The following is a 26,514-nucleotide window of genomic DNA, read 5'->3' as shown; positions in this document are numbered from 1 at the left end:
TCGGACTAACATCTTCCGTTATAAGTTTTATAACGGAAATTTTTTTTGTGTTACTTACATCGAGGTTTTCCTGAAAGTTTCACTTGATTATTTTTAAAGAAAAAAGATATTATAAAACGATATTTTCACGCCAAGGTGTTTTAAAAATATGCTTTAAAGTAGTTTAAATTATAAAAATATTTTTTAACAGTACCTTTTAAATTAATACAATAAACTTCCGCCTGGTCAGTAGATGCAATGTACTGTAAACAATATAAGGTATGTTTCACGACAGAAAGTACATTAATTTACTGCAACTGTTACTTTGACAAGCTATTATAAGCAGAAGTCTGCTAGATTTCGGTAGGCGTACCATGTGGTTAGGTAATAAGAATACGTGTAAGGAAAACGCTGGAAAACCGCTTCCAAGAAGCGGCTAACATGTGATGGAAAGGTCACGGAAGATACTTGTTATCCTGAGAATGACTTTAACAACTTCAGAAGAAATTAGTTTCACATGTCAAAACACTTACATCGTTTTTGGTTATCGCCCTTACATTAGCACCTATCAAATTATATATCAAATATAAAAAGAAATATTAGACCAGCTATAAAAAATAAACAAAATAGATTCCGAAAAAATGAAAAAATCAAAAAATAACACTAAACCTAAGAAAAAGACATAATAAAAGGAAAAAGAGGCGTAATTAAAACAATGAAGGAATAACAAAAAGATTATTATTTATTTCTAAAATACGAAATAATCAAGTTAATAATACCGACGCAAAAGACAATCAAAAACACACCTAAAATAAATAAAAATATTAACCAACCTAAAGAATAGGAATCAGTCGGGATGTAAGGACCAGTTGTGGGATAAGGAGTCATAGTAGATTTAGTCGAAAGTGTAGAAAAGGTCTGCGTTGAATTAGTGGTTATAACTGAAGGAATATGAGTAGTTGTTGAAGAAGAGGAGCTAAGGGATACAGTTAGCGCGGTCTCCGTTGTTTCTGGCTCGTATGAAGATGAAGTACTTTCGTATGTCACAGTTTCCGCGGTTTCTGTTGTTTCTGGCTCATACGAAGATGACGTACTTTCATATGTTACAGTTTCCGTGGTCTCCGAAGTTTCTGGCTCATATGAATATGAAGTACTTTCGTATGTCACAGTTTCTGCGGTCTCTGATGTTTCTGGTTGATATGATGACGAAGTACTTTCATATGTCACAGTTTCTGCAGTCTCTGATGTTTCCGGTTCATATGTTATAGTTTCTCCTGTCTCCGTTGTTTCTGGTTCATATGATGACGAAGTACTTTCGTATGTCACAGTTTCCGCGGTTTCTGTTGTTTCTGGCTCATATGAAGACGAAGTACTTTCATATGTCACAGTTTCTGCGGTCTCCGAAGTTTCTGGCTCATATGTTATAGTTTCTGCCGTCTCCGTTGTTTCTGGCTCATATGAAGATGTACTTTCATATGTTACAGTTTCGGCGGTCTCCGAAGTTTCTGGCTCATATGAAGATGAAGTACTTTCGTATGTCACAGTTTCTGCGGTCTCTGATGTTTCTGGTTCATATGATGACGAAGTACTTTCATATGTAACAGTTTCTGCGGTCTCTGATGTTTCTGGTTCATATGTTATAGTTTCTGCCGTCTCCGTTGTTTCTGGCTCATATGAAGATGTACTTTCATATGTTACAGTTTCGGCGGTCTCTGATGTTTCTGGTTCATATGATGACGAAGTACTTTCATATGTCACAGTTTCTGCAGTCTCTGATGTTTCTGGTTCATATGTTATAGTTTCTGCTGTCTCCGTTGTTTCTGGTTCATATGATGACGAAGTACTTTCGTATGTCACAGTTTCTGCGGTCTCTGATGTTTCTGGTTCATATGATGACGAAGTACTTTCATATGTCACAGTTTCTGCAGTCTCTGATGTTTCCGGTTCATATGTTATAGTTTCTCCTGTCTCCGTTGTTTCTGGTTCATATGATGACGAAGTACTTTCGTATGTCACAGTTTCCGCGGTTTCTGTTGTTTCTGGCTCATATGAAGACGAAGTACTTTCATATGTCACAGTTTCTGCGGTCTCTGATGTTTCTGGTTCATATGAAGATGAAGTACTTTCATATGTCACAGTTTCTGCAGTCTCTGATGTTTCTGGTTCATAAGAAGACGAAGTACTTTCATATGTCACAGTTTCTGCGGTCTCTGATGTTTCTGGTTCATATGTTACAGTTTCTGCTGTCTCCGTTGTTTCTGGCTCATATGAAGACGACGTACTTTCATATGTCACAGTTTCTGCGGTCTCTGATGTTTCTGGTTCATATGTTACAGTTTCTGCGGTCTCTGTTGTTTCTGGCTCATATGAAGATGAAGTACTTTCATATGTCACAGTTTCTGCAGTCTCTGATGTTTCTGGTTCATATGTTACAGTTTCTGCGGTCTCTGTTGTTTCGGGCTCATATGAAGATGAAGTACTTTCATATGTCACAGTTTCTGCGGTCTCTGATGTTTCTGGTTCATATGATGAAGTAGTTTCATATGTCACAGTTTCTGCGGTCTCTGATGTTTCTGGTTCATATGATGAAGTAGTTTCATATGTCACAGTTTCTGCGGTCTCTGATGTTTCTGGTTCATATGTTACAGTTTCTGCGGTATCTGTTGTTTCTGGCTCATATGAAGATGAAGTACTTTCATATGTCACAGTTTCTGCGGTCTCTGATGTTTCTGGTTCATATGTTACAGTTTCTGCGGTCTCCGTTGTTTCTGGTTCATATGAAGATGAAGAACTTTCGTATGTCATAGTTTCTGCGGTCTCTGATGTTTCTGGTTCATATGTTCCAGTTTCTGCTGTCTCCGTTGTTTCTGGCTCATATGAAGATGAAGTACTTTCATATGTCACAGTTTCTGCGGTCTCTGATGTTTCTGGTTCATATGATGAAGTAGTTTCATATGTCACAGTTTCTGCGGTCTCTGATGTTTCTGGTTCATATGTTACAGTTTCTGCGGTATCTGTTGTTTCTGGTTCATATGAAGATGAAGAACTTTCGTATGTCATAGTTTCTGCGGTCTCTGATGTTTCTGGTTCATATGTTACAGTTTCTGCTGTCTCCGTTGTTTCTGGCTCATATGAAGACGACGTACTTTCATATGTCACAGTTTCTGCGGTCTCTGATGTTTCTGGTTCATATGTTACAGTTTCTGCGGTCTCTGTTGTTTCTGGCTCATATGAAGATGAAGTACTTTCATATGTCACAGTTTCTGCAGTCTCTGATGTTTCTGGTTCATATGTTACAGTTTCTGCGGTCTCTGTTGTTTCGGGCTCATATGAAGATGAAGTACTTTCATATGTCACAGTTTCTGCGGTCTCTGATGTTTCTGGTTCATATGATGAAGTAGTTTCATATGTCACAGTTTCTGCGGTCTCTGATGTTTCTGGTTCATATGTTACAGTTTCTGCGGTATCTGTTGTTTCTGGTTCATATGAAGATGAAGAACTTTCGTATGTCATAGTTTCTGCGGTCTCTGATGTTTCTGGTTCATATGAAGATGAAGAACTTTCGTATGTCACAGTTTCTGCGGTCTCTGTTGTTTCTGGCTCATATGAGGATGAAGTACTCTCATATGTCACAGTTTCTGCGGTCTCTGATGTTTCTGGTTCATATGTCACAGTTTCTGCGGTTTCTGTTGTTTCTGGATCATATGAAGATGAAGTACTTTCGTATGTTACAGTTTCTGCTGTCTCCATTGTTTCTGTTTCAGATGATGATATCTCTGTTGTTTCTGATTCATATGTTGTAGAAGGTGTTTCTGTAGTGGTACTTATACTCGTATTATGTACAATCCAGTGGTAGTACTTTGTTGTGTTTGTAACATAGCCATCAACTGCTGTTTGTGGCACTAAACCAACAAGTATGTCATCGCATACTACAGGACTTCCCATGTCATTCTGTAAAATATGAGAGATAAAATATTACACATTTCTTTCTTTCTTGTATTTAATATATATTTTATTTTAATATATAGTTTTTAATATATATTTTATTTTTATTTTCTATTACATTGTTCTGTAATAAAACTGCAGCTTGCAGTTTGCTTGTTTTAAGGAGTAATTTATTTCTCCTAGTAAGGATAATTTATTACAACATTATTTTTATAAAAATTATTATTAATCGCTTCATACAATTCTGAGATATAAGACCAAAAGTAGTGCATCAAGATATGTATATTATATTATATACAAGTTCATTGATTGATTATGATTAATAATATTGTAATGTTTAATTTTTTCTATTGTTTTTGCTAAAGTTTTTTTTAAATTTATGATATTTTGTGATTAAAAATTTTATGAAACAAAGCTATAAAAACTTGTATGAATTTAATTTTCTGCCTTGTTTCACAGATAAAAATCATAAAAATCATATAAACCTGTTTCTGTAAAATAATCTATTTATTTTTTTATCATTTTGTGTAAAAAGGATTAATTCATTGCAAAAGATAATATTTCAAACAAAGACATAAATATTACCTACAATAATATAAAACTTTAACAATTATTAATCCTCTGTTAACAGCTATTAAATTTACTAATACCCAATTATAATTTTTTAGATATTTTAATTTTTTTTTATTAAGTGATGTTAATTTGTAAGAAACTTTGGTAGAACTGAGCTGCTGAAAAGATGCTAATAATAAATGCATAAAATACTTTAAGAGTTTCTAACAGTTTTCTACAGAAAGAGATTGCACAAAATTTTGATTGAAAAAATTGAAAATTATAAATTTCCTATTTGCTAAAATACAAATTCATCATTTGAAGAACCGAGGAAAGAAAAATCATCTTTATATAATTTTATATAAAACAGTAATTGAGTAAAACATAAATTATATTACTGTTATAAGCACATTTTTTAATATAATAAATTTAATATCTTCAGTCATTTATTTTTAAATATATCTACTATAAACCACTTAATGCAGGGATAAATAAGAAAATACCTTAAATTATATACTACCTCTAAATCTGTTAATTTAATCTCACTGAACTATACTATGTATTCATATCACTTGAATCTCATCAAGTGATTCCAGCTATTTGGTGTTTTTTCCTACCAGCTGAGTATTTAAGTGACTGTAGAGTATTTTCAAAATACTATACCTACCGACTGTGCTCTATATCTATCTAATAAGTGCATGATGTTTTTTGGAAAAGTGCAATATGTGATGACATCATTACTGTTTATATAATTGTTATGACAGATTGGTTTAACAGTTAAAAGTAATGTAGGAGCAAGAGAATGATATTCTTCCTTAGATACTTTTATCTGCAACATGCTATATTATTGCTTTCTTTGGGCTGGAATTTGTTTTAACCAATCATTTAAATTGAGTTAAACAAATAATCCTTATAATAACATAAGAAGGGGCATGGGTATATCACCTTTACAGAAATATCTAGCAATCTCTCTTTTTTTAATTTCTCTATTTTGCTATTCTTGATGCTGAACATCACACACATTAAAAAAAATTACATTTGTGTTTTTATAAATAAATCAACTGCTCTTGTTTGTATTACCAGAATTACAGATATTTGGGAGGATTACTGACATAGTTTGTTAGAAGAATGTTGATTTTAATAGGCATTTTTTCCTAACTTCAATTAATTATGTATTCTGCACTATATCATTGTTTTTTGGGTTATAATAACCTCTTTCTGGTTGCTTGGTTATAAAATAGTACACTATAACTTCAACTATATGGACTTATTCGTTGAAACTTTTTACTTTGTCTGATGTAAGAAGTCTGTAAATTAATTTACATATGAAATATTATTACATAAAATAATGTATCATCTTTCACAAACATAAAAAAATAGACACTTTCAAACAAAAATGAAATAATCATTACACTTTTTGGCATTCAGTATCATTTAGCCCTTTTAAATGTTATACTTTTTAAAAATATTTTTGAAGAAAACTGTATGTATACAGTGGTGGGTGTGTTAACAAATTAAAGGATTTGATGTTAAACAGTAATAATTTTTGCAATTTCCTTATCCTATGCAGGATGACAATGAGCAGCTAATCTTACTAGTGAAAAGGGAACTCTTGACTTCGAAATCAGTTGATTTGCAATGACGAGTTCACCACTAGACCAACTGATTGGGTTAACCAAACATAATCTACATTCACTTTGCTCGCTAATCTCATCTATTTAACATAAAATATACAAATTAAATATGAAATTCTAAAACATTGGAGGCGATTAATCAAATTCACTGGTAATTATGCATAATCACCAGATTAATCAAATTTACCATAACATATATATATAAGAAAAAACCTTTTCAGAGTTCATTGATCTTTTTACTCATTTTTATTGTCTAATATTAAATACTTCACTACTGAGATCTCACCAACTGAAAATATACATTACTGCACCATATGAAAAACGAGTGTGATTTCAGGTTTATACACAAGATTAGATATCCAGATCCAGAGAACACTTTAGAAGAATACATAGAATGTAATAACCATGCGAAACACATTACTTAAAAGCTCACTATATACTGATGATAAACAATTTCATAGAAATTTTATTGTGAAAATGGTGATTTTTTGTCCCTAAATGGAAAAAAACCAGCAAAGAAATAAAAACAAATAATTGAACAAATGTGTAAGGAATTTGATAATAAATCTTTATTATACCTCTCACTATAAAAAAAATTCCTACTTGTTACGTTATGAAATTCAATTATAAAAAAAAATTTGCAAATGTATTTGTAATTACATAAATTTAATTAATAACTAGTGAATTTTTGTCAAATTATAAAGCAAATCAGACTGATCTTGCCAATCACATAGTGTAGATAAACAATAAAGATTTCTTCAACATTTCTCTCTATTATTGATGAATTACCATGATTCCACATTACAGAGCAATTGCTTAGACAAATTATCAAGATACCACTAAATCTATAAAGTTAACAAAAGTCACAGAATTGAAAATATAAGATACATAGGAAATATTTTTTGAGATTTTGGAGAGGTGTCTGAATCCATACTACAAATATTTTTTTCTCTACTAGCTCAGGAAGTGTGGTAAAGTCACTGGAAATTTAGGTTATAATGAAAAGACTACGCTTCTCATAATTATGTTTAGCATTTGAATAAAATATTTACATATTGATAAAAGTTGAGTGTATTTTATAATAAATAAAAGGTTTTTTTTGGACATTTAAGATTTCCTGTTTTTTGGGGTTACATCATTGGAGTTTGGTAGATTTTTATAGTTGGTTGTGCTTCAGACACAGAGATGCTACTTATTTCTTTGTCATGGAGGTTGGTAGAAGTAGAATAAATGAACGATCCAGGAAGAGGGTGAGTGTTATAAAATAATGATTAGTGATGTTTTATTACAGATCTAAAAAAATTCTGTTCTTTACTAAAAATGAATTAAATTAAGCAAATGTAGTTTGATGAAATTGAAATGTATAATTCTGACAATCTTGAACTGTAGTATTTAGTATATTTTAGTACTTTCTTTCTTTTTCCTCTTTAGCCTCCGGTAACTACCGTTTAGATAATTCTTCGGAGGATGAATGAGGATGATATGTGTGAGTGTAAATGAAGTGTAGTCTTGTACATTCTCAGTTCGACCATTCCTGAGATGTGTGGTTAATTGAAACCCAACCACCAAAGAACACCGGTATCCACGATCTATTTTAGTACTTATGAGTAGTCATAATCCAACAAACGCTCATTATTTTTTATTATTGTATATCTTGTAATCATTTGACTGATAAAAGGTAAAACATAATGTTACTAAAGACATAAATATACATAAAAGAACAAGTATTTTATCTAATTCGAATTGATCACCTGGATCTACGTTGGAATTAATGATGTTAAAAAACCTTATTTATAAATAGCTGAGTTTATTTATTTAAAAAATTTTTGTACATGAAAATAATTTCAATTCTTTACTTGCAAAAAATAGAAGCTTAGCCTTTGTTTCATTTAAATCTTAAAAAAATGAAATATTTTATATTAGGAAAACATTAAAAATATTAAATACAACAGAAGTTTTGGGTACAGGCAGCCAGCCACCTTAATTGCCTCTGGATCCAAGAATTCATCTGGACTGAGATTCTGAATGTTTTCATGATTATCAAAAAGTTGAGTGAGATAGTTCAGTTTTAAATAGTTAGTGAATTATGATTTATGTTTAAACCTATGTCCCATTTATCTCATTTCAAAAAATTGTCATAGATAGGAATTATTTAGATTTACTGATCGATTTCCTGACACATAACTAGAATTTTAATATTGAAGTTATGGTTTTTCTTTTGATTTGGATATCTAACCTTGTCACAAGAAACACATTGTGCTTTCCCTGTGTAGCAGTATATATTTTCAGCAATTATCAATTCATTAGTTACAAACTACAGTACTACTTAAAACCTGAAAACAAAAAAATATCACTATCATTGACAACAAACTGGACTTGTTCGTGTACAGTTCAGATTTTTAATTTTTAGTTAAATTTTAAAAGATTCATGGTTATTCTGCAAATAAAGCAAACTTGCAGTAATTATTATCTATTAATAATATTGTAAGATTAAAATATGAAAAACAACTAATTTAATAAAATAAAACCACTGATAAAAAAAAATTGATACATCTTGTAGTCTTTGAAACATTTAGAACACAAATCCATTTTATTAATCGGTTAAGTTTTTGTAATCTAAAAAATTTAATAATTTTGTAATCAATTACTTTTTAGTCCAGTAATATGAATATCAACATTTTTGCATTAAAGTGCAGAATTTTCAAAGTAAAATAAAGAAAACAAAAAAAAATTATCTATGAAAAAACTTCTGCAATAATGCTCATAGAAAAGCAGAAAACTAATTTTTTATTACATGTATTCCAAGTGTTGCTTGGAGCATTCAATGTGAGTAGAGTCATATGCATGACACTAGATAGTTATGGAAATACCTTTTGATGACCAAATCTGAATTCATAGTGCTGTTTATTTTGTTAAAAATTGGCACTATAGAAGTTAGCATATTCAGAAGACAGTAGGTTGTATTCTTCTTAATGTAATCTCACTACTCTGGTAACTAATAACCTGTTCTTATTAAATTATTGTAAATAATTTTTATAAAAAGTCTACATTTTAATTATTTTTTAAGGTTTTCTGTAAATGCTAAAATTATTGTTTGACTCTTGGTTTAAAAATACAATAAAGATTTAATACTATATATTTTTCAAATAAATAAAATATTCCATCTATTATAAAATTTAAAATAAGAAAGTACACTGTTTTATTTAATGTATTACCATTATAATACTAGAATTAATATATAAATTAATTTTATTTACTTATTCTCTGTTCTGTGATTACATTGCAGGATTAAATTTACTTAATGTAGATATATTTCATAAACACTGGTTTGTACATGGGCATCAGTGCAGAAAAGAAATGTTTAATAATTAAATTTTACAATTAAAAATAAAAAAAAGGATTGTAAAAATTTAATTATTATTTGTAATTATTTGTTGATCATTTAATTTCAAAAACGTAAAATAATATAACATTATATTATACTATATTAACTTGTTTTTGTGTTCATGTGTAAAAACTTCATACTATGGTTAAAATTTTCGTATAGATGTTCTGTTTATAGAATAGATTTTTATAAAATTTAAGTTTGTTAGTATAGTGCTTGTATGTACTTCTTGTTGCTATTATGGAAGAATATGCATCCAGTCGGATGCACATTCTTGCTTAATAAGAACAAGATTCTTTAGATTAATCTGTGTACTCCTGGGTTATTGTGTTAGTGCATGTTTTATTAGTTTATGAGCTCATGTACTTTGTTTATAATTCTGAAAGGAAGTCATAACCTTTTTTTCCTGATTTGCATGGATTTTACAAGCTATAGGTATACCTGCAACATGAACTGCCTAAGGAGTCAAATCTAGATAACTGCATCAGCTATGTGGAGACTTCCAGAATATCTTATGAATGAATCGGTTGATCAGTGTAGTAATTGGTTTTCTCAAAGGATAGAAGTGAAGTCTTTTATGTGTATGTGCAGCATTAATTCTGTGTAAATAACTTATTGATAAATTTTATTTGTCTTGTTTTTGTCCATAATGGTTAACAATATGAAAATTGTTTAAAACTATGAACTTTTGAAATGACAAATCATATCCAATTTTATACAAACAAAAACTTTTATAATGCTTTTATTAAAATTATAATTAATAATGCTGTTCTGAACGGCGTCAATCGTTGAAGGTATTAAAAATTGTAGGTAAGTTATTAAAAGTATCTATTTATAAAATTTGTTCAGTCTGACGTTTTAAAAGTTTACAGTTGAAACACAGAAACGGAATGGCTGTGCCGATATTCATGAAATAAGTATCAAATGATTTCTATCAACTGCACAGATGAATAAAAATTTGAAAATACTAATATGGTTTACTACAAATGTAATTTTTCTACACCAGAAAAGTGAAATGGTTTTAAATTTATTGATTGGAATATATGGCATTAAAGTGCTTGAAAAGAAGATTTAAAAATTGTGTATGTATTAGAGATGAATTTCATAGAATCACTATGAATGAAAAATAATTATAAATTTATAGAAAATATTATTTAGTAGAAATAACAATAAAAATATTATTTAGTAGAAATAACAATAAAAATATTATTTAGTAGAAATAACAATAAAAATATTATTAAAATAAATAAATTAACACGATCGAATAGTTTAAAACAAAATAAAATCGCTGAAAATCTATTCAAATGTAATTTGAAATTGGCTCTGAAAAAACCAAAAAAATATTCCACTTGGATTAAGATTCAAAATGCATAATTAATATGATTTTAATAAACAAAATGATATCTGATTTATATTAAATTGCCCTGGTGGTACTTTTTTTAAAGATTATCATCATTATCAAGATAATACTAACCATTCTTTTATCATATTTAATTTTAAAATATGACTTCACCTAATTGTGGGTCTCTTTCTTTTTATTTGACTATTATGAGATGGAAAAAAACATTCATTTTTATAGTAAATTCAGATACCTTAAATGGTAGTTTCCTTTTAATGAAAACATTACGTTGTGTATATTTAGCCTAGCGAAGAAGGCAATGGGAAAACACTTTCCTTCATCACTCTTGACTTTTCTTTAGAAGCAATGACTTGTATTTTATGTCAGGTCACTTAACATCCATTTTGTTTATGGCTATTATATATATATATTTAATGTAATTTTATTATCTATACAGTAGTGAAGCTTAGTAGCAATGTTTCTCTAGAGTATTAGTCTAATAGTCTTATTTAGCATAATGTAATACTATAATTTATTTTAGTTATTTAGTTAACTAACTATGTACTCACTACATAATAATGTAGTACATAACTACATTATTAAATATTATTTACTAACGTTTAATATTTATACAATGGATTGTTATATGAATATTAAAGGAAAATTACTAAAGATGGTCACTAAGCTATGATGAGTCTTTTATCATTATTTAAAAAATACTCTCAGTGTTGTTGCATGAATTTGTCATTTTCACTGACAATTCTGTGTGTACTTGTTACTTACAAAAACATTTATTAAAGCAAAGTAATTTGAATAGAAATAATTATTGATGATACTAAAACAAAAAATCTTTTTTCATAAAATGTAAACTAGAATTTTAATTCTGCAGTATGGATTTTTTTTAACTTTTGAATCTGGATTTTTAAATAATAATTATTATGGATTAATCAAACTTAAAACAGGCAAAAGAGATGCAATTATAACTTTTAATGAAGATCCAAAAAGGGAATGCAGGTTTTTATATGATATGTTGTAAATTTTTCTTGTAAGGAATACAGGTACTGATGTAAACTGTGAACGAATAAATGTAGCAGCAGAAAACACAGTTTTATCTTCTACAAAGGACTCCACTGTAAAGAAAAGGTAAATAAAAAGAAAGTTAGAAGAAGAGTAATAAGATGGAGCCAGGTATAAACCTCAGCCTTTTAAACTCAGTGCTGGTACAATTTTAACTTTAATTCTGTTTTTCTGAATATTATTTTTTTCTGTTTAGTTATAAACTTTCTCAGCTTATAAAGCTTTCTCAGCTTTCATTAAATATATAGAACTGAAGTTTGTTTTTAGTGGTAATAGTCTGAAATCAAAATGTATTTTTTAACCACTGTATTAGAATTATTTATAAAAAAGAAACAAATTTAAAAAATGATTTCTCTTTGAAAAATGTCTAAAAAATTTAAACAAAATTATTAATTTTTGGGAGATTGTTGTACGCGTATAAATTAAACCCTTATTCTAGTTCAGTAAGCACTGAAATCTTTAAGAAAATAATTCACAAAATACATTAAGTTAGTCCTTTAGAAAATTTACCTAAAAATGAGAAAAATTATCAAATGAAAGGTGGTAAAAAATCTTAGAAAACCTCTCAATTAAATTGTCAGTCTTTGATCTGTAACATGAGGGTAAACAAAAATCTACTTAAAATTTAATTTTAAGTTAATGAAATCTGAAGGTGCTAAAAAATTTGTATAAATATTTAAAATGACAATGAATTAAAAAAAGATAATTGTTGGTTTTTATTATTATTGTAGTTTTTTTTAGTTTATTTACTCTTATGATGCAGAAAGTTTTGGGTGGTTGATATTTTTAAATGGGCTCGTGACAACAATTATCTTCACTGCTCAAATGGGATGCAGATTCAAACAAAGTTTTGATGAATGCTTAAAAGCCATCCATAGTATTGTACAGTCAATATTTACTGACATTTTTATAAACAGAAAATATAAATCCACCAATATTGAAAACAATCCTCATATTCTACACATACATGCAATGCAATCTGCACTTTAATACATTCAGGCGTCAAGAAATATATTGAGCCATGAAAACATGATACAATATGCTCTAAATTAATAGACAGTTTAAAATGTAACATTTTTTGACAATATTTAATCCACTAGTCTTCCTAATCCAAACGATTTGCCAGTTTAACTTCAGCAGATATCAGATGAGAACAGCAACATTGGTTGTTGACCACAAAAGTGATTGAACATGTTATGACAATTTTTTAAAACAGGGAATATTACATTTGATTTTATTTGTCAATCTAAAAGTTTATTTTCAAACAATTATGATTTAACAGATACAAAATTTAATATTTCATTCATTTATAATATTTTTAACCGGTAAAATTTAATTATAAAGGTGATGAATTTTACAGGGAATTTACAAAAATCTATTATGAGTACTAAAACTTACTTTATCAGAAACTGGACCTGCATGAAATAATGTGTTATCTCCTGCACAGTAAAGTTCTTTCATTAATTGTTCAGAATAATGATCACACGGTGTAGCACGTTGGTAGTAATAATAAATTTCCACATTGTGATATAAAAGATTTTGACTCCAGTGGCTAGTTTCATTGCCTTTATCCTGAAATAAATTTATGTTTAATGTAGATTTTTGCAAAATAAGTGTAATACAAAAATATAAACCTATAAACTACTAAAAATTAATCCGGTTTAAATCATTAAAATAATACATTTTGAATAATACAACAATTAACTTCTTTGTTCAAATCTTACTAAGTTTAAAAGATATAATTACAAATATAATTACTCATTAAAGTAGACAATTAACTCCTTAGGTTGAAAATGCACTTCCCATTTCTTGAAGTAAATCATAACATTGTATTCCAAAAATTGTTCCACAGGAAACTGAAAAATTTAGTATGAAATCTAGAGGCACTGACTACATTGGCAAAAGAATGGATGACTGGATTGCCATGTTCCTCATATGAATGGAATAGAACAGAAAAAATTTGATGAGGACTGAGGATATGACAAGGTATAAGAATGGAAAATACATAAAAGCAAGTTGTGGTCACTTGGTTTGTAAAAATTATGGATAGAAAAAAATTACAGATTGTAAAAGGAACAGAAGGAAGAAAATGAGGAGGAAAACAAAAATAAATATTGACAGATAATATAAGTAAACAAGAGGACAAGATGTAAAGAAAACATATTTAAAAGTGTTTATTGAGAAAATAAAGGAAGCTGAAGTTTATGAAATACTTCCTATCTAAAAAATAATGGTAAATGGCAAAATAAAGCTAAAAAAATTCTGAAATAAAACTTAAATAAAAATAAACTAGCAATCAGAAGTACCAAAACTTTTTTCAAATCCCACTCCCAAATTTTTATAAACTAGTATTATTTTGTTCCATTCCAGGAAGGTGTAACAATACTAAAACGGTTATTAATTCATTTAACTCAACTTCCTAGTACCAACTCACCTAATTGAAATGGTACTAATATACAATTTTTCAAGGAGATAAGGATGTTTGGCTTTGCTTGACAGTAATTTTGGACGTATGCTTATTGGTGTAGCCACTGAACAGTCTCTGAGCCACTAAAACAATGACTTTGACAATGACTCTGAGTTGCCCTATGGACAATTCTCCCTAACAGTAAATGAATCATCATCATCTTTATACAATAAGTCATTGTTAATGTCAATGATTCATCACAGAGGTGATGCCATCAAGGTCCTGACATTCTTAGCAAGCAGGTTTAGATCTAAATCCTAAAAATAATAGTACGGAAGACAGATCTGAAGGCCTATCTGAAGACAGAAAGGCCAATCAGATTGTCGAAAATACCACTCTTTTTTTCCAAAAGTAACTTCCGTTGAGTAAGATGTGCGAAAAACAGGAAAAATTCCGTAGAATCGAATGAACTACTAGTAATAGTACAACTATTGAGTACAACATGTGCTAATTTCAGACCTTAATATTGACAAATGAGGTCGTAGAAATTTTTGAAAAAACTATCTTGGCTCCAGTAGGTCGTAGAGCAAAATTGTTTTTTAAAAATTCGTAGAAAAAAGGCAGCTATCGAATGACAATAATGCCATTTTGATGGAATTCCAACTTTAAGAAATAATGAAGTTTTTTGAGCTGAAAAAAAGTCGATGTTTTGGTCAATTTTTCACATATTTGCAATTGTTTTGCAATACGTGTACTATTTGCACAGGTTAGTACAACACTTAAATGAAATTTTAAGCCCCGGATGGGCCACGTGAGTGCATAACAGTATGAGTTATTAGAATTTTAAGAAAACGTATTTTTTTCAAAAAACTCGATTTTTGCAAAACTATTGAATTTTTTGCAAAAGTAAAAAACGGTACTTATTCTAGCCGCTAAAGACTACATAGAAGATTCGTCACAAAATCTTTTTTCATTTTAAATATATTAATAATTGAAGAAAACGTTATTTTTAGCGGTTTATTTTGCAATAACTATTTTATTTGTTGATCAGTTGACATCGGGCAGGGCTTAACATTTTTTTTTTCATAAAGTTCTACAACTTTTATTTAAAACGGTATTTTGTAAATCGTCTAGTTTTTCTTTAAAACGAAAAAACTGTTTTTCGGCAACATTGAACGCCATTTTGAAAATGATGCGAGAAAATGAGAGGGCGGTAAAGTAGTTCATTCAAATCTACGGAAATTTTTACATGTCTTACCTAATTGAAGTTAATTTTGGCACGTAAAAATCTAATTTAATTGGTCTAGTAAGCAAAAAGAGTTTTTGATGAGAAACGACAGAGTGACAGGAAGTTTTTTTGTAAAGGAAATCTTAGACAAGTAGAAAGAAAAATTTTAAACTGATGTTCAACATTACAAAATTGTAATATGAATTTATTATAGGTACTAACTGTTCAGAGACAAACGAGAAGGAAAATACGTGTGATTAAGTAGTTACACACGAAGTAACCAGATTTAAAACCAGTGAGTTGCTAACACATATTTATACTGATAATATTGCACTATTACATGACAATCATCAGATATACGAGGTGTGTGAGAAAAGTAATGAGATTGGTAACACTGCGAGCGATCTGGCAATGCTGTGTCTGCCGGTCTGTGCTAGACCGGTTTGTTCATCCCTTCCACATGCTCAGTACGAGTTTCAACTCCGTTCAGGCAACACATTATTTTTGACAGCGCCATCAGTGAAGTTGTGTGTTGCGAAAATGGAGCATCGGAATTTAGAGCAACGTTGTGCAATCAAGTTTTGTGTTAAACTTGAGGAATCCGCGAATGTGACCTTTGAAAAGTTGAAACAAGCCTGTGGGGAACATTGCTTATCAAGAGCACAAGTTTTCCACTAGTACAAATCATTTTTGGAAGGCCGAGAACACGTTGAAGATCAACCTCGCTCAGGGTGAGCTTCAGCTTCAAAATCTGACGAAAACGTTGAAGGTGTGAGGGTTCCTGTGAGTTCAGACCGTCGTTAACAATAAGGATGATGAATGGACAGTTAAATTTAAACACTTTCACCATACATTAGATTTTGACAGACGATTTGGACATGCAAAATTGGTGCCGAAAAACCTCACAACGGAACAGGACAATCGAAGAAACGTGTGCGTTGATCTTCTTGAGAGGATTGAAATGACCAAGAATTCTTCAATCGTGTGATCACAGGGGATGAATCCTGGATATTTGAGTACGATCCTGAAACAAAGTGGCAAAGCGAAGAGTAGCACACTCCGACGTCATCTGCTCGACTGAAAAAATGTCGAATGAGCAAATCAAAGATCAAAACAGAGCTGATTTGCTTTTTTGACAGTAGGGGTATCATGCATAAAGAATTTGTTTCTCCTGGACGAACTGTCAACCAAGTGTTTTACAAAGGTGTCCTTGAAACGCTCAGGAAAAGAGTGATTCGCGTAGGACCAGACATTGCAGACAAGTGGATGCTTCATCATGACAATGCCCCATGTCACACGGTCATTTCCATCAGGGAATTTTTGACCTCAAAACGCATTACTACGATTCCTCAACCCCCCCTCCCACCTTATTCACCTGATTTGAGTCCTTGTGACTTTTTCCTTTTCCCAAAATTGAAACATGTCTTAAAAGGACGTCATTTTGGAACTCTGGAGAACATTCAAAAGACTGTGACCGACCAGTTAAAAGCCCTACCAGTTGAAGCCTTCCAGCGCTGCTACCAGGAGTGGGAACAACGACTCTGCCGGTCTATAGCTGCCCAAGGGAACTATTTTGAAGGGAATAATATTGTTGTTTGAAAAAAAACTTTGGTAAGTAAAGAGTCAGTCTCATTACTTTTCTCACACACCTCGTATATATGAAAGAGTATCAAAAGAATGCAGCCATGTAACTGATTCATGCATGGCACAATACCACAAGAACGAAATAAAAGTCAGGCCTTCATTTCAATATTTTAACAAAGATTACACTACACATTATGATATTTTCTAATATTTTTTTAATATTATTTTTAATAATATTAATATTTAATAATTAATATCATAATAATAATATATTTTTTTTGTTAATAATTTTTTTTTTCATTTACAAAAAATAATAAAACTTTTATTTACTGTAATTTTAACTAATATATTTTTTTTTATTATTTCAATTTTCCAATCTAAACTGATTTTTAATGCCAATTTCTCTTTCTTCTTAGCTGATATTTTTAAATTATTTTTTTCAAGTAAACTGAAAAGAATACATACTTATGAAACTGTTCATACATACAAACTGATTACATACTTATGCTTTATTGTCTGGGATCTGGCAGACTTTTAGGTTAAACATTTATCACTGAATAATTATTCATTAAAAACTGCACTGAATAATGTGACATCAAAACTGTACATCAATAGTACTCATTAACTGGTACAATTTGATATTTTTATGTTTAAAAAGCAGAACGAAAAAGCCTATTCCAATGACTTGGAATAACCAAAGAGGTTAATTAAATGTTCATTACTTACACATACCGCACTGGACAGAGTTTTGTAGTTCACACAGCTGTACTAATAAACTTCCTGCTCATGGGAGTTCATTTTTATGGAATACTAATATGTTATCCATGCTTCAATACGCATTTTTAATTTTTAAAGCATTTGTTCTTCAAACCAAAAACAGCTTTCATTTCTAATATTTGAATTGCATTCACAATGTATATTACATAGATTTTTTATTATTTTACAAAAAAATATTATTTAAAATAAATAAAAACTCTACTTACCCACCAACTAATCAAGTAACAAATATCAAAACCAGTTTCTGGCCAACCATATTGTACGTGAACTGGTTTTATATAGTTTGAATATGTGAATTCATCCTTTAACTAACAAAAATAAAAAAGAATTAAAAATTACAAGCTATATTATTGTAATAAGTAACATTATTTATTAATAATTCTGCAATAAAATTAAAAAGAATCTACATATAAAAAAGCAGCAGTGAAAATATTAGACAAAATAAAAAATTAAAACTGGTGTTTTCATTATGCAGGTAGGTATGTTATATGAAGTTTATTCATTTTTAATCGAAGTAATTAGCAACAACAATACCATGCCTGATGAAGGTATGCATTGAAGTAATGCATTCATTTTTCATTTCCTTTCTTTTGCAAGATAATTTTTTGTTTGTTTGATGAAAGATCTTCCTCATACAGCTTGAGAATAAGTTCATCTGATCGAAACAGCTAATATGAAATTTCTTTCATATCATAGTATTGTGGTTTAGTCTTTGGCTAAGCAGTTACAACTGTGATCGTTATATAGGCTCAGGCAACAGAAACAAAGCAAATTGTTTGTATCTATTTCTTTTTTTGCTTTGATGAATTAATTCACCACATAAGATCGAAGCTTGTGTATGGCAATATGAAATGGAAATTTTAAACAGTATGAAAAATGCCATGCCTGAATGGGCTTTGAACCCATGATCTTCAGATGAAAAGCAAAGATGTTATCACTCCCACACTACATAGGCATTATTATACAATACTGACTTTGTTCTAAAGCTGCTGTCACATAAATGTGTGAAAAAATATATCCTAAATTCACTACTAGTATGAAGTCAAGTTATTCAACAATGTTATGTGTTACACTATGTTTGTTATATGTAGTAGAAAATGGCATAAGAACTTTTAGTAGCAATTGAGAACAACTACTAATTAACATTTGATAAAATCTAAGCAACAAATTTAAATTTAATATCTCATCTATTCTAGATTTGGAGTGATATGGAGTTCTCCATTGGGTTGAATCCAATGGAGAATACCAACTGTATTTTTTGAGGAAGCATCTTTTGCCATTCCTTTTCTTTTCTTTTTTTTAATCAAATTGAGATCAATATCTTGAGTAAAATATTCTAAATATTTTTAGTCCCCTGATCAGATCTCTTTGATTAAGAGCGTGGCATGTTTAAATGTAAGTTAGATAAAGAAGTTATTAATGAGACAAAATGGAAAGATGAAAAAATCTCTGGCCAGCAAATTAAAGCATAATTACCTGTAATATATGTTTCTTCATTAAATTATTTTTAATTCAATTCAGCTTTAATTTTTTATCATACTGTATGTGGGCTCAAATTGTGTTAAGTATTTACATGGTAATAATCTGAAAACATTTGACAGTCTTTGCACTGACATTGCAGTAGAGAAAAGTTTTAATCATGATCCCACAGGTCAGTATTACTTTTTCTGTACATTTAATTAATCCTTAGTATAGATTTAACTTATTTATGTCTTTTCAGGTGGGTGATAAAGCAGTACTTTTAGTTATGTATTCAGAGAAACATGTATTTCTCTAAATAGATATATAGTACTTTTGGCCATGTGCAAAGTTTTCAGTAGATTTGGATTCATCATTGTCCTATGGAACTAGATAAAACTGATGAAAAGCTATTTATAGATGATTTTAATAATGCTGACTTCATAATTGAAAATAGTGGTAGCTCTTTAGTAAAGGTGAAGGGCAAAAATGTGTTTTTTGAATTATAAATATCTCCTCTGGGTTGGGAATTTGATCATTTTCCAGAAATCATTACACATCTAGCCTTCATTTACTATCTCAAGGTCATCTTCTTCTCATCATGATAAAAGGTTAATATTTAAAAAATAATATTACACAGAATGCTCAACCAGAATCTTCTAGAAGAAAAATACCAATGGGTAATGCAATTTGTAGGCTTCCTAGGGCTTTAGTGGAGGTAAGAAAACTTAGTAATCGAACTAATTCTATTTCTCTTTGGAAACTTTATGGATAATAAAATAATGTACATCCAACTGATAAATCAAAAGCTGACTTCTAAAAAGCTAAAAATATTTGTAAATTTAGAAACTAAAGAAATGTAAATTTTGAAAACATATGTTTCTAATCAAGCTTCATTATTTTTTTTCTGTTTTTACATAATAACCAAATTTTTTTTTTTCAGTGAAACATCATATTTTATCCTTTGCCCTGAGATTTAATGACTACAAAGTTTGTGATGAGATAAAAATTTAACCATTTAGTCCATTAGATTATCATCAGTGACTATTGCAACAACAACTGAAAACATTTTGAAGTCGGTCATCAAAATATCTCATTTTTAAAATTGGACCAATCTGTTATATCAAGTTTCCAGTTTTAAATCATTTTTATCGCTGACCATTTATTATTATATAATAAAATTACAGAGGATGGATAAAGTAAAATAAAAAAACATTAACATCAAAAGTAGACTGGCACAAGAAAGAAGAATTTTCATACCGAAAAGAAGTTTGCTAGCATTAAATATGGATCCAATAAACAGAAAGAAATTCTTAAAAGTGATTGTGTGGAATATGGGCCTTAAGGTTGCAAATTTTAAATAAAATGAAAAGCAGAAAGGAAGAAGGCTTTCAAATGAGATGTTTTAAGAGGATATTGAAGATTATGAAAATTAACAAATTTCAAAATGATATCTTAAGACAAATGGGAGAGGAAAGAAATATGGTAGAATTTTGTAAAACAAATGAGCTATTGTAGATTGTTAGATGATATATTAACATACACAATTTAATTAATCTGGTACTAGTAAAACTGTAAAGGGTAAAACCTATAAAAGACTAAATTTAAAATTACTTAAAAAAATTAACGAAGATTACAGAATGCATTAATTTGCCCTATTTAGCACACGACAAAAACAATCTGACCAAAAATAACTGATGATTAAAAAGAATAATTAAGTTTAGTTTGGATTTCTCTGAATAATTATTTGTCAATTTTTTTTTATTTACTCAGAAACTGATAGTCTTAAAATGTGTGTGCACTGTCTGGTGTGATTAATGACTTCTGTTTGAAAGTGAATTTTTCGGTGAATTTCCTTTGGGTTTTTTTCATTGTCTATCTCACTGTAACACATAAAACTAACAATACTTACATGCAACCTTGGTTCATCCCAACTATTTTTTGGTGCATGTATGTTTAAAAATTATAATATATTGTAACAAGACTCGTATAACCGACCTGAGTAACGGATTCCAACCAATTAAGAAGAAAGTAGTAGAAAATATAATAATGGGAGGAATCCAGAAAGGGGCTAAAAGAAACCCTTTCAATAAAGTTAACAGGTCTGTTTAACAACTGTCTTAACTGAGACAATTGTTATAATAGATCTTATGGAAACATCTAAACAGACGTTGTTTCATGAAAAGATTTACTGGACCAGTGTAGGAATGCATGGGAATGAAAGGGATCAGTTGATCGTTCTCATGTTCAACTGGGGGTCTAGTCTTGCAGGTAAAGAAGATAGAAGTATAAATATTCCGGGGAAGACCAGTTGAAATCAGTCAAAGCAAGACATTATGGTATGAATTCTGCGAGATGTCGGTCCATGAGGAGATTCTATGAGAGAGTGCTATGACAGAGTTCTAAGTGAGAGTATTCTGTGAGGAGGTCAGTGTGTACATGTTTAAAAGATTAAGGTGACACCACAAGTAATTCCAGTGTGGACAGTACATAAAAACAAGAGATGGTTTGGTGAGTTAGTGTTAGACTATAAGTGAAAGAGATAATGTACTAAATTTCATTCAGAAATTGTTAGGGTAGTTTTATATTTGAACAACAAAGGTATTTGCAGTAAAAGAACTGTATACTTTTCTTATCTACTGTACTATTGTTGTTAATACAAGACTAGTGGTTAAACGTTTTAACACTAGTGGTCAGGCTAATTCTTTTGTCATGGGACTGAATTCTGCTTTTCATTATTTATCTACCTGTGAATAAATCCTGATGATTACTTTAAATTCTGTTTTGTATGTAATCACTGTCTGTTATTATTATTATTGTGGTTGTGATTACTACAATTATCATTTATTTATGATTGACATTTAATATTATTGTTTACTGTTGCCATTATTGTTATTATTCTAATTATTATTGTGAGTTATTTATAATTGTTTCTTATCATTATTGTTATTACTATTGTCATTATTATTGTTGATTTGTCGTGTTTTACTTATCTTCTTTAAATATTAAATTGTAATTATATAAACTTTTTCAACTGTCAATCTCTCAATATCCTGATTGGGCTGCGAACAAAAGACTATATTTTTGAACTCAATGTCAAACTATCAATTTAAATTATAAGTGTAATATTTATTTTTCTAAGTTTCCTCATCTTTATTTATCTCTTTGAAATAAAATTAATAAAACATGGAGCCTTTAACAAAGATGCTAATTATTAATTAATTATCTACGATAATTATAAGCTTGTAAAAGTTTCACTTCAGCAAATGATTATAAATAACAATAAAATTGTAATCTGTATTTCAATTGGACTTTCTTCTTCTTTCAAGTGTATTAAAAGAAGGACTGAAAAAAGGGCAAGTTGTGCAACCAGAACCTTTTAAAACAGTCTATAATAAAATAGAAACCTTATGAACCTTAAATTATAAATAAAGATATTAAAAAAGGAGAAAATAAAAGAAACTTACATACTTTAATTAGTCCTAAGTCTTTATCAGGAGGTTTAGCATGATCATCATACTGATAAAAATGTGATATCGCAAAAAAATTTCCACTTTCACTTGTAGTTGGATATTTTACACTTCCAGCATATATCTTGTACAATTCCATTCTAGAACAACATAAGATTATCAGTTGTCATTTACAAATTTAGGAATTGAGCTAGTGCTACAGTTTTGTAATTCTTGAGTATGTGCTACGTATATTATTAGCTGGTGTTAAAATACTGACAGATACCCAAAGTATACTGTTGTGAGAAGATACATTCCTGTTTTTCTTATATGTTTTGCCACTTTTGATAAAATTATCAACCTAATTAAAAATGATCTTTCCGTCAGTTTATTTAAAATAAAATTAAAAGATTCTCCTAATATTTTTAAAAGATCAGAATTATCTGATAAATGGATAACTACTGTATTTTTATAATTCCAAATAGATTTTTTTTTAAATAAGCAATTCCTTTCTATTATTTATGAACTTTTATATTTTTTTACCATTTTAACTGGTACTTTTAATATAAACTGACTGAAAGCAACTTTATGGTTAGTGAAATGTAGATGAGAGGAAAATAGTAAGGAAAAGATAAGAAATCATTGGAATGGTGTAAAAAGAGGGCTATGAAAATTAAGTGGGTTGATAAAATTAAAAATGATAAAGTCATCAGTCAAACCTGTGACAGTTATATTTTGAAAATGACAAATATTTTCTTTTATATAAAAAAATAATTATTATTTAAATCATATAACACATGTAAGCAAGTAATTAAAAGTAGCATAAGTGTACTTGTCTTGAGAAAGAGCTTTTCAAGTTTGATTATGTATTTATAATCAGTACTTGAATTTTTAATAGATAAACAATAAAATAACAGTTTTTAAAAAAATTAAACAATGTGATTGTTTCTCTAATTTATGGTTTATTTTTGAATAATTGTTTCCAATACTTTTGGGACAAATCATTAGTTTAAATAATCCAATATTTTATTATATAATATAGGGAAAATAATCTAAACATTCATAAAAATAAGAAATAAAAATTTCAGTACATGTTCAAAATTTGTTTACATTATATTATAAAAGTGAATTCACTATAAAATATGAAGTAAATTAATATTTTATTCAGATCGGTAAAAAATTTATATTACATGGATTGTGTAGAAATGGATAGGAATTACTCATTGAATAAAAAGAAAGAACTGCCCAAGATTAGCATGGAATGATCAAGAAAAACTGTGGCTATCTGATCAGAATAACATCACAAATACAAAACAGTAGTTAAAATCCATTAATACATAAAAATAATTAATAAGTGAACAAATAATAAAGTATGTGTAGGGAAATAATGAATAATAAAATCAGTACAAAATAAAATAAAAATCTAGAAGGTATTAATTGAAGTTAATTGTGTATGCTAAAATAAGGTAAAAAAATGCAGGTTTTTTTTTGTTAATTGTTGTTTAATAAAGTAATGTTAGTTTTTAAAAAAAAGAAAACAAATTTAGTTTTAAATAAACTAGTGGGAAGCTCTTTAAATGATCTGAATTTATTTATTACAAAATGGCAAGCATAATTCCTTTCCCTTCCTTGTTCTCACTTTTAAAGGAAATTTAAGATATAAATAGTACTTTATTTATGAAAATGTATGCTAAAATATGCATATATATATATATATATATATATATATATATATATATATATAAGTTAATGCAAATAATTTTCAACCAAACTATCACTTCCCAAAAATTACATTTTTAAATTTCAAATTATGCTAAACCAACTTTTGATAAAAGATATTTTCAAGTAATATTTTCTAAAAAAAAGTTATTTTATTTTTATAAATAGCTTATTAATTTTAATGGCTATCTGAAAAATATAACTATGACAATTAAACAAAACAGCCATCAGTTTAAAAGCCTATTTATTTGTTATTAATATGTAACATAAGTTTCTGGCAATGAATGTGTGTTAAACAATAACTTTTTTAAATTGACAAAAAATGTTATTTTTTATTTTTAAAAAAACAACAAATTTTTTTTCTGTTAATTATGTATTTACAATATAAGAAATACAATTAAATTATAATTTCGACACTAAAATTAATTTCTAAGTAAATCAGTGATTTATTTTCCTTTCTAATTGATATCGTTTTAGAAAAAGATATATTTTCAACATATTTTAAAATAAAACTAATATCATATTCAGTTCAGGGAATCCATCCAAAGTAGAAAACTAATCAGCCAAAGCAACGGCATTGGATCCAAACCAATAGATCACTTAGTATATTTAGTAATATTTTAAAAGTAACTGTATAATTAAATAAAAATATAAGTAAATACTTTTCTAAGTAAACATAATATTTGGAATCAAATGAATATAAACTTCAAGAAAATAAAAGGATAGAAGACCCTCTTATTGATCTAATAAATATTTATAATATTTTTCATATGAGAAACAAAGTTTTAGGGGTTTTTTAGACTTAACTTTGGCTTTTGATACATTCTGCATACCAACTTTCTTAAAAAAAAACTCTAGAAAGTAGCTTTCTCTTGAACTTTTTAGAAGTTATTTAGTAGTCTCTGTAATCCCAAGCAAATAAATAATATTCTTCTAGATCCCAAAGAACAAATTTTTTTCTCTTGTACGTTAATAAATTCAGATAATTGTATAATAATCTCCTTTGCAACACAATACAACGTTTACTTTTACAGCAAGAACATGGAAAGAGCTTTATACTATTGCTAATTTCAGAGTATACAAAATCAATAACTGTTTAATCTGAACACTCTTGAATATCACCATAATAAAATCAAAACGCGCATCCTTCTCTAGAGTTGACAGTTGGAGTAACGGTGGACTCTGGAGAAGGCCAACTTCTCTATAGTTGAGACTCAAACTGCAAGTTCAGTGTAATGCTTTAAACCCTAATTATGCTTGTTTGGTAAGGACAAAAAGTTGAAAGAATAAAATCATTTTAGTAGATCAACTCATTAGATAGAAAACTCATGTTAGTATTTTAAATAAAAAATTAAACATATTGCCGTAAAAGTTCTATAAAGTTAGTAATATTTTAATCATAAACAAATTAAAATTAGTTTATTTTGTCTTAGTTCAATAAAATATTCAGCAGACCTTACTTGTTTGGTATTGAACATATAATATCAATCTCTATGAGTAAAGGTTTTATATATATACATGAGGGCTATTCAGAAAGTAAGGAACGTTTTGGAATTTTAAAAACCAAGTACAAGAAAAACTTTTTATAGTACATGTGAAAGAGGGACTAAAATACTACTTTTCAACATAATCACCATACAAATCCTAGCGGTGAACAAGCTTTGAAATTCCTGTGTCATAGAATTCTGCTGCCTGTGATCTCAACCACTCAGTGACGCACCCATCTTGCACAAAATTTGTGGTAGCCTAGCTTCTGTGAAACAATTTCAAACAATAAAGTCCGTGAAACTTGTGGGAAACATAGAGAAAGCTCAGTTATTGTGAAACGGCGGTTTTCACGAATCTTTTCGTCAACTTTGGAGACCAGATCGTCAGTCACAATGCTCGGACGTCTACTCTTCTCTTTATCGTGAACGTTTGTTCGTACATTTTTAAACTGAATACACCACTTCCTGACAGAACTTTCACTCATTACGTTGTT

The 26,514-nt window shown here is 29.1% G+C and overlaps 1 protein-coding gene across 1 annotated transcript in view; it reads right to left on the bottom strand.

Moving 5' to 3' along the window:
* Positions 1-703: 703 nt before the first annotated feature.
* Positions 704-26,514, bottom strand: part of LOC142329686 (uncharacterized) — a 68,098-nt gene continuing 42,287 nt past the window's right edge. Inside the window, exons 4-7 of the mRNA XM_075374384.1 lie at positions 22,837-22,975; positions 18,114-18,215; positions 13,310-13,483; positions 704-3,930 (exon numbers count right to left, since the gene is read on the bottom strand). Of these exons, the coding sequence (XP_075230499.1) occupies positions 718-3,930; positions 13,310-13,483; positions 18,114-18,215; positions 22,837-22,975 (3,628 nt within the window). The 3' untranslated portion in view covers positions 704-717. The remainder of the gene's footprint in view (positions 3,931-13,309; positions 13,484-18,113; positions 18,216-22,836; positions 22,976-26,514) is intronic.

This window comes from Lycorma delicatula, chromosome 9 (assembly GCF_047948215.1).
Source record: "Lycorma delicatula isolate Av1 chromosome 9, ASM4794821v1, whole genome shotgun sequence".
Lineage (NCBI taxonomy): Eukaryota > Metazoa > Arthropoda > Insecta > Hemiptera > Fulgoridae > Lycorma > Lycorma delicatula.
Note: the sequence above shows the minus strand (reverse complement) of the source record. Positions and strands in the feature narration are given on the sequence as shown.